Genomic DNA, 10550 nt, shown 5'->3' on the forward strand with positions numbered 1-10550 from the left:
AAAAAAAAAAAAAAAAAAAAAAAAAATCGAAAAAAAAAAAGAAACCCCCTACATCGAGATTTATTTTCAAATAGTAGAAGTGGTGGTAGTGGTAGTAGTAGTAGTAGTAATAGGAAGAAGTAGTAGTAGTAGTAGTGGTAGTAGTAGTAGAAGAAGAGGTGCGAAGGTAGCTGATAGACAATGGGAATCCATTACACATCACTCAAAACTGGGCTTAAACTCTTGGGTGTGGTGTCTTAAGTTTGAAGTTGCTTCAGCAATCAGAAGAAACCAGGATAGTCTGTAAAGATGCAATATGAAGAGAGAGAGCGAGATATAGATAAGAGAAATATCAGAAACAAATGTATATATATGTATATATATATATTCATACAAGAATTTACATTAAAAATTTAAAAAAAAAACATTAAATAAAATGAAGTGAAGTGAAACATAAAACAAAAGCCCTAATAAAGTGAGGAATTATAACTCTAAAGAAAACTAATTGCAAATGAAACAAGATAATGTTAAAGACTATATATATATATATATATATATATATATATATATATATATATAGATATGTGTGTATATTACAGAAAACTACTATGCAAAGACTGGAAAAAAATTGTTTGTAGAAAGCAAGAATTTCTGGAAAAGACCAGAAGGTAAAAGTGGTAGAAGTGAGCAGAAGGATTAGGGATTAGTGTGGTCCTTTATTTTGGCGTCAATGAAGAGACCAGATAGACAGAGAGGTAGACTGACAACAATTACAAAGAGACACATACATACATTATATATATGTATATATATATATTGGGTTGGTGCATAATTATTGCGGCTTTTTTTCAACAAATTTTATTCAACAAAAACAATGACAATATTTAACAAAATACATCTTTAAATGGCATTCTGACCGTCTGCCAAACAAATAGGAAGCAGTAATTGAAGTAGATGGTGAATATGCTCCAGAATAAACATTTAAAGATGTTTTTGTTACATGTTGTTATTGTTTTTGCTGAATGAAATTTGTTGAAAAAAAGCCACAATAATTATGCACCAACGCAATATATATATTTGTTGTTTTTTGAAATTGGATTTTTCTATGTACATTGAACTCCAATGTCAAAGAAAAAACATTCTTCCATGTTCTCATGTTTATAAGTTCTTATACCTATATATAATATATATAGACACACACAAGTACTTGAAAGAAAGTAAAAACCATGGGTGAAAGAGAGAGAGGGGGGAGAGATTTATTGAGATAGTTTAAGAGTGGGGGGGGGGCAGTGTTGATAGGGCAGAAGGAAAACCCTTGTCCACAGACAATTTAACCTCATCTCTGTTTCTGTGGAGAAGCAGGAAGAACAATTTCTCATTGCCCCATTGAAATACTGGGGGAAAAATAGAGAACATTACAAATATTATTAATAAGAATAGAAAGATATGGCAGTGTGAGAACGAGTAAAAGAGGAAAAACTCCATCACTGACATTATATTATATATTATTTGATATCATGTATCTCCTGTACAGCAAGATATCTGTTTTGCTCTGGCCCTTTTCTCTCATATTTACCCCTTTCTACTCATTATCTCCTAATATAAATTTGATGCCCCCTCTGCCTCAGGTTGCTTAGTCTTGCAAGCTGCAATGGCAGCCTCACCAAGTGCTGTTGATACAATGAAAGTACACAGGACATGCTGTAAAGTGACAAGCATTAGGATGGGCACCCCAGCCAGAAGAAAACGTGCCAAAGTAGAGACTGGATCATGATACTGTCCCTTGGACCCATCACATTGTATCAAACTCCAAGCCATGTCCGGTCTTTGATAACTTTGACATATAGTTTGTTGGCTTTCTGGAATTTTGAAAATCTAAGAAATCAGCAATTATGTTGATTGAACACAAGACTCCATGACTATTTGACATGGTTGATGAAACGTTGTGAAACTGGAAGTTAGAAGCAAACCAACCCAGTAAACACAAGTAACTGAGTTGCAAGCTTGGTGTCCGGTTAAAACTCATCCCAAACATCAAGTCTTTGTCTTTGGCTATAGTTTCTCATCTTTATCTCCGCCTTAGCGAAGACCGAGATATTGTTTCCAGTCGGATTTGTTTGTTTGTCCATGGACAAGATACCTCAAGAACCGCTGGATGGATTCGGACGAAACTTTCAGGGATGTTTAGCCTTGTGACTGGCACGAACTGATTAGATTTTGGGATCAATCCGGTACTGGCCAAGGATTCTGGATTACCTTGCTCGTTTTTTTTTTAGTTAATTTTTGAGGTCAGGTTCATTTTTAGTATTCTTGTTTCTGAGAGCAGTCAAATTTCAGATATTCTCATTTTAAAAAACATCTCTGGCTAATCATTGAGAGGATGTTACTGTTGCCTTGGCAGAGGTTTGCAATCTCTGAGTGCTCTTGTTTAGGTATATATTTCTGCTGACCAATCAATCAGAAACAAATACCAAATTTGATAAAGCTATTACCGTCCAAGGGGAGATTACAACATGTTTAACCCATTTGCTATCAAACCTACCTCAACTGGAAACAATTGTCCTGCTCCGTGAACACAGAGGAGAAAGTTATAGACCAGTCATGGGGAATCTATGGGACTGTCCGCATGGCACACCTGATGAGGAGGCACATGTGTCATGTGGTTCACTTCTTGAAAGAGGTTGCCCATGCCTGTTATAGAGGGAGAAGACAAAGAGAGAGAGAGAGAGGGAAAGAACCAAACAAAAATGAAAAGAACAAAAAGAGAATTGGTTGAAAAACTTAGTATTGGAAAAAAGATATTTGAAAAACCAAACAAACAGGGTGTTGAGGGAGTAGGAGGAGAATAAGTAAATAGGTAGGTAAGGAGGAGTTATACTACTAGAAGTAGTGGTGGTGGTGGTAGTAAGGGTTACTTGTGGTGGTGGTAACTAGAGGGGGGGAAAATAAATCACAACCTGAGAGGGTGGTGCCAAGTGGGAAGTGAGTCAGTAGCAAATGGGAAGAGTTATAACACGTAGGAGGAGGAGTGGAGGAGAAGAGGGATTATGGATTAAAAGCCAGGGAATTAAAAAGAAAAAAAAAAAAACCACGAAAACACATGAAAAGGACACTATATAAAATCCACCCACCCCCACTAATTATTTTACTACCCTCCTCTATTATCCTGTAGCCCTTAAATCAATCCTTAGTTATAAAGGAAAAAAAAAAAATGTTAAAATAAATTAATAACCGACTTCTGCAGTCCAAAATGTGATTTCTCTAAGTGCGGCAGGGGAGGAAATGGTACTTACCCATGTGTTGACTTTGGATAACCACATACAATATCTACAGAGAGGTTATGTTATATTATTAATATATCATAAACATAATTATAAATACAGATATATGGGCCTATGGTGTATTGGTTTGTGACTCACTCCTAAAATAATGGTTTCAAATTTTGGCACAGGGCCTGCAGTTTTTGAAGGGAGTTGGTCGATTACATTGACCCCCAGTACTTGACCGGTACTCATTTTACTGACCCCCCCTGAAATGATGAAAGGCAAAGTTGACCTCGGCGAAATTTGAACTCGGAATGTAAAGACGGACAAAATGCCATTAAGCATTTCCGTCTGACATGTTAATGATATCGCCAGGCCCATGGCCTTCACTCCTAAAACAATAATAATAATAAATATTAGTAGCACAACAAGGAAGCCTTAACTTTGAAATTTCTGTATCAAAGAACAAAATTTCATTGCCACTGCCCCGCAAAGGGAATGTTGACTGAGAAGTTTTAACTTTATAACTCTTGATACAAATCCATCTGGGACCACCTCTTTTGATATCAACCTGTCTAAGATTGCCCCTGGTTCAAACTTGCTGTTTTAAAGTGACCTAGAACTTTCCATCAAGATTTCAAGCTAATTTATGTTCTAAGTGATAGTTTAGTAACGACAGAGTTCTTTTAGTAAATTTTTGATTATTTAAAAAAAAAAATTAATTGAAACAAAAGTAAGGTATTAATTATTTCAATCAAAATACAGTAACACAAGGGTAGTTATGGAAGAAACAACTAAATCCTATTAATTTTGTATGTGTGTGTGCGTCATTAATTCTAACGAACAATACACACACAACTAATAGAATAAATTTAAACATCATTTTAGAGTTATCCTCATAATCATATTTAGTCTAATTATATTATCCTAATTAATAAACCCAAACATTAGATTTCATGTGTGTGTGTGTGTGTGTGTGTGTGTGTGTGTGTGTGTGTGTGTGTGTGTGCATACGTACATGGTTTTTAAACATTTTTTATTCTTATCTAAAAAGGATTTATTAATGAAGCTGATTACTTATGACAGTGTATTGCACAATTTAAAATGGTCCTATAAACTTTAATATCTGGAGATTAGTTATATTTAGTTTGAGGGCACAGTTGACTTAAATTTTATTTTAGTATTTAAGAAGATTTAACATTGCACCTTGTCAAAATTGATGCTAACCTATTAGACAGCTGTTACAATAATGTTTGCAATAGAATATATATATATATATATATATATATATATATATATATACACATTTGTTAACAAGGCAACCAATGGTTTCATGTGAAGAGATCTTCACAATTATTCAAGTATACCACATTGGAATGTTGGTACTGGTTTCTTTTTGCTGATTTAATATACTACAGTTATGTTTACAATAGTGACTATTCATATTAAATCTCAAAAAGGAATCTCCCATTTATACATATATAATAAATAATTATAAAAATATTGTAACAGTAAATAATGCCATGCTATTGCAAGCTTTCTGAAGGTAGTGACAAATAAAAGCTTTAAAACAAACCAACGAAGGCAAACAAGCAATATATTAAAGAGACAAAACAATGAAAAGAAAAAAGTTAAAAAGGGTGGCAGGATACTTATAATCCATTGAAACTCAACTTCAGATTTTCCCCTCTTCTTTTAACCATTTCAGTACAAAAGGGACACACATGCATTCCCTCCTGCAATACTCAAAAGATGATTCTGATTTGCATTATAGTATTAATGTATAGGTATGTCTGTGTGGTTCAGAAGTTTGTTTCTAAATTACTTGGGCTTGGATTGAGTCCCACTATGGGCTAATTAGTTAGTTACCTTCTCATAATAATACTGACTCATAAGGACTGGTTTCCATGGTTTCATATATTCGCCACCCGGACGGGACACCAGTCTGTTGCAGGATTTCTCATTTTTGCCAGCTGAGTGGATTGGAGAAACATGACATGAAGTGTTTTGCTCAAGAACGCAACACATTGCCTGGTCCAGGAATTGAAACCACAATCTTACAATCATGAATCCAACATACTAACCACTAAGCCACAACCTGACTCCACTCCACTGTGGGTCACCTTGGACTGACCAAAACCTTGTGGGTGGATTCGTTAGACAGAAACTGAAGCCTAATGCTACTTGTGAATAAACATCGCCATTATACAAGCAATGTTGATGGCATTCAAAGCAATAGGAAGGAAATATCTTGGTTGGAGACTAGTGAGTATTTGGCATCCAGCCTGACCCATGCCAACATGGAAAAGTAGATGTTAAAATAACCATGTATTTAGTATAAGAAAGATTAAAAATATTCTCTACTATAAGCACAAGGCCTGAAATTCTTGGGGAGGGTGCTAATTGATTATAGTGACCTTAGTGTTTCACTGGTACCTGTTCCATCAGCCCTGAAAGGATTACAGACAAAGTCGACCTTGGCGGAATTTGAACTCTGAATGTGAAGCACTTTGTCCAGTGTGATAATGATTTCACCAGCTCGCTGCCTTAGAAAGATTAAAATATCAATTTCTAACAATGGTACAAAGTAATAAATACTTAAGGGTGGAAAGTAGAAAGAGCCATTTAAATCCCCCCTCACATCCAATATCACCACGACCACCACCACCAGTATTCTAAAGGCCCTGGATGGTTGTAAAATGCAGATGAGATTTGAAATCAGAATGTGGAGATAGAGAGAGCGAGTAACTAAAATATTACACATGGCATTTGTCTACCCCTCCTACCAAACAACTGCCCCGTGTTCTAACCGTTTGGCATTCAAATTGTCCTGCCAAATGTAATGTTTATGTATTCATATTCTTTTGAACTACTCATTCATTATCTCATAGCTTTGAGCTTTTGATGTTATCGTAGGGTAAGTGTGAAAGGTTGGATCTGGCCAGTTTGAACATAAAACAAATAGGATATTTGGTCCCAATGTTTAAATGCTAATGGGTTGGTTGTTAGCCAATTAATTATTAATGAATGAGGCTGAGTGTATTTTTTTGGCTGTTTAGAATTTAGACGAAGGTTCAAGTCATGCAAAGTGTGATTATTATAATTTTTTTTTTTTTTTTTTTTTTTTTTTTTTTACTTGTGAAGTATTAAAAGAGCAAAAAAAAAATCAATAAACAAAACAAGACAAAGAGAAAAAAATGCATTCAAGGATGTAGTAAAAGACAAAAATTAATAAAAATTAAAAATATATTATAGAAACAATTATTAAAAAAAAAATTTAAATTGAACAACCAGAGAGAGAAAGAGGGAAAGAAATAGAAAAAGAGAGAGTGGGAGAGTGGGAAAAAAGAGAGACATTGATGCCAAAATAGCAGACACTGCTATTAACTGTTTTTTTGATGAATTTTGAGAGCATTGCAAACATAGTACATCAGAAAATACAAGTAAATCTTTCTGTAAATATTATGCATTGTAAAGCAATTTGAGATAGAAAAACAAAGAAAAAATATTATATACATATATATTAAATGTATATAAATATGTATATATATATATATATATATTATATATATATAAATAACCTGAAAAGAAACATATAAAAATAACATAACAAGCAAAAAAGAAGAGATAAAATAAGAAAATAGATAAAGAAACTTACCAAAATCTAACAAAATGATAAAACTACCACTAATAGTAATAGTAATAATAATAATAATAATAATAATAATAACTAACATAGGTACAATGCTACACATTTTGTGGGTGGTGGGGGTTTTGTTGATTAAATCATCTTGCAGTACTTCGCTGATAGTTTATTTTGTAAACTCACTAAGAGAATGAAGGGCAAAGTTGACCTCAGCTTGATTTGAACTCAGAGCATAAAATTACATAACTGCCACTCTTACTGATCTACAAAAGATTACTGTCATTGGGAAAAGGTCCAAATTTTTGCAAGGAATAGAAATGAAGAGCATGTGTGACCTTCATGCCTTTCTCAAAGTCAAACATATGTAGTCTTGTGGATTTGGTTTGACAAGCTGCTTCACATTGAGGCGTGTGATTTGACCAAAAATCCTGACAAAGGAAACAGACATTTATGATGATGAAGTAGAATTGATTGTTCTGAAGCAGGACTCAACTTCTTTTACAGCCGATTTTTATTTATTTATTACATTTACCTGAGGCTGCACTGTACCTCATCATCACTGTTTTATGTCTGTTTTCCATGCTGGCATGGGTTAGATGCCCATCACTATGCTTTTTGATGGGTCAGAGACCATATCTCATTCAATCTGCATTTTTTGCCAGGTGTCTATGGCTGGATACCCTTCCCAACACCAACCACTTTATAAAGTGTACTGGATGCAGCTTTTCATGGCAAAAGCATTAGGGAGGTTGCCACACTCTTGACGAGATTAAAAAGAGCTATTGACCCCATCACAGGTAATGCTTATAACATATATAAATATATACAAAAATTAAATTGTGGCACAAAAGACCTAAAAACCATCAACTACTCAATGGTTCATACATAGATATTAAAATTGTTTTGGAAAAATGTCTGAGGCCTACAGAGAACACTTGGATGACCTACTTTATGGGTTGTGGCCAACTTGTTACTGACTCCTACACTAGGGCCATCAACTCAACTCTCCTAGATAATATTAGGCACTTTTACAGAGCTGTGAGTCATTAGACTAATCAGGTGGCCTCAACTCCACCCAGGTACCCAGTTTCAGCCAGGTGACAATTGAGAGTTAAGTTTTTTGACTGCAGTCCCCAACAATTAATTGGTGGTGGCCTGAAATGTAATAGCTGCACTCTTAGGCTAGGGGACTTGTACCCTTCACCTACTCGGTCACCTGCAGCAGACCCAGTTCAACAAAACCACTGAATTAGTAATTGATTCTAATTCTGGTATTAACACAAATTTGGAGTTAATACTGTTTTAAGGAACCAGAGAGAGAAAAAGAGAGAGAGAGAGAGAGAGAAAGAGAGAGAAAGAGATATAGACAGACAACACATTCAAATTAAGTTTTAAGTATCACATTAATTATTAGCTGTTATTTCGAGGTAGATATGAAACTACTTGTATAACTCATAGGTAGCACAATGATAATGAATGAATGATGGAATTGAACAGAATGCAATAAATTGTAAAAAAAAATCTTGGATCAAAAATGCAAAAAAAAAAAATTAAAAAAACATCAATAACAGAATAAAAAGCAATTTAAATAACATATAAACAGTTAAAATATACAAAACGAGTAAAACAAAAGAGAAAAAAAAAAAGCTTTAATAATAGAACGACATGCAGTTATGACATGTTGGGTATATATGGAGACAGAGAGAGAGAAAGAATATATGTAATGAGGTAGAATGGATGTGGAGATGTCAGATATATTTATATAATACATATGTAATATAAATTATAGAATACAATGTAATATAATATATATTTAAAGGAGATATAAAGTATGCATTATACATTTTATATAATGCACATTTAATATATCATTTAGTATATATTATATATAAGCAGATGATAAGGAAGTGAAGAGGAAAGTGGGGAAAGAATTTTTACGAGAAAAATTATATATATGTATATATATATATATATATATATATATAAAATGGACTCAATGAAGTTTACTAAGCTGAGAAAAAAATCAAAAGACATCTTAGGTTAGAAATGAGATCTTTGGGTGATATCTTCTGAAGCAAAGTGAAGGGCATTGAGTGATAAATGAATAAAGGGGTTAGATGGCTTGGCTCTTTGCGAGACGAAATAATTCATTGATGGCAGAGTCTGTGCTAGGTTAGACAGTCTAATCAATAGAATTTAACCATTTTTGGAACCTCATTTCTGTTGAAAACTACACTGAATAAATTGTGAAACTTGAACTGAATTCGAAAATAATGAAGAATATAAAGAAATAGCTTTGTAGTTATTAAAAGCTGATGTTTCGTAGTTTTATGGGGAACTTCTAACTTGGATCAGTTTAAAACAGAGTTTGTACCATAGAAGCAGAGGGCAGTTTTGCGAAGGTTGGTATCAAAAGGATTAACCTTTTAGAGGAAGAATAGACGGAATTAAGGGATCAGAGCGTTGATTGCAAAAATATGAACATGAAGAAATACGAATAGTTACTCCACCGACATCGATAGTGTATATGTGGTTATATAGAGGAAGAGAGAGAGTCACAAAATAGTGGGCTTGAGAGAAATAGCAGGGGAGGTGATAGTAAAAGAATCATCCCAGAAGGAGAGAGAGAGCCGATGGTATAAGTGTGGTAAGGGAGGGACAGAGACTGTGTGTAAATAAGCTGGAAGTGACAGGAACTCACACAGAACTAAATTCTACAGCTATATCAACAGGGTGCACCTGTTTCATATATATGCTGGGTGTGTGTGTGTATATATATATATATATATATATATATATATATAGCTATTTTGTTGAGTCAGCCCCAACTGAACAGACCTGTGGTCAAAAAAAAGATTTCCAGAAGTGACCATCTTGTCTTTTGAGATGGGTTTACCTTGGACTACAGTGACTGTTGCATCTTTCCTTTGAAGATGGTAGCTTGCAATTTAAAGGAAGATTTTGCTGCTATTATCTAGCTCGGGTCAATCTCGTAATGGATACAGATAGAAAGGAAGGCTAACTACATAATGGCAAACGTTTCCCCCCCCCCATGGGTTAATAATAAGAGGAAGAAGGGCTGATTGGGGGGGGAGGGGGTTAGTTTTATGCTTGTATCTTTGGTCGTGAACTTCAGATCAAGAATTTGCAATGTGATTTCAAATGCCATGTGTGAGAGAAACTAAACTGTGCAAACAAAGAGGTAACTGACGAACAATAAGCATATTATACATATATACACATATAGAATATACATTAAATATATGTATGTATTTATGTATAATGAAAGCAAAGTCCAAAAATCAATTCTAGCAAAAAACATAATTGAATGAAAATGAATAAGAAGATAAAAAATAAGCGATGTTAAAATACATGAAAGAATGAGTGAGAGGAGAATAAAAAATGTGAGTAATGAAGAATGGACACTGAATAAATCATCAAAGAAATGAAAAATGCAATAAATATAATAATAATAATAATAACGATAAATAACGATAATAATGATAACCAAGATACTTGAAATAAAATTGAAGTAACGTGCTAAAAGAGATGAAGATAAGATAAAGAAATTAAGAAAAAAAAAAGATTTAAATAAATAAAAGTGTTGAAATGCAATGCAATGCATATATATATATATATATATATATATATATATATATATA

At 33.7% G+C, this 10550-nt stretch overlaps 1 protein-coding gene across 1 annotated transcript in view; it reads right to left on the minus strand.

Annotated features, from left to right (window-relative positions):
- Window positions 1-29: 29 nt before the first annotated feature.
- Window positions 30-10550, minus strand: part of LOC106880767 (sarcoplasmic/endoplasmic reticulum calcium ATPase 1) — a 119941-nt gene continuing 109420 nt past the window's right edge. Inside the window, exon 25 of the mRNA XM_052976842.1 lies at window positions 30-280. Within this exon, the coding sequence (XP_052832802.1) occupies window positions 261-280 (20 nt within the window). The 3' untranslated portion in view covers window positions 30-260. The remainder of the gene's footprint in view (window positions 281-10550) is intronic.

This window comes from Octopus bimaculoides, chromosome 25 (assembly GCF_001194135.2).
Source record: "Octopus bimaculoides isolate UCB-OBI-ISO-001 chromosome 25, ASM119413v2, whole genome shotgun sequence".
In the NCBI taxonomy this organism is placed as follows: Eukaryota; Metazoa; Mollusca; class Cephalopoda; order Octopoda; family Octopodidae; genus Octopus; species Octopus bimaculoides.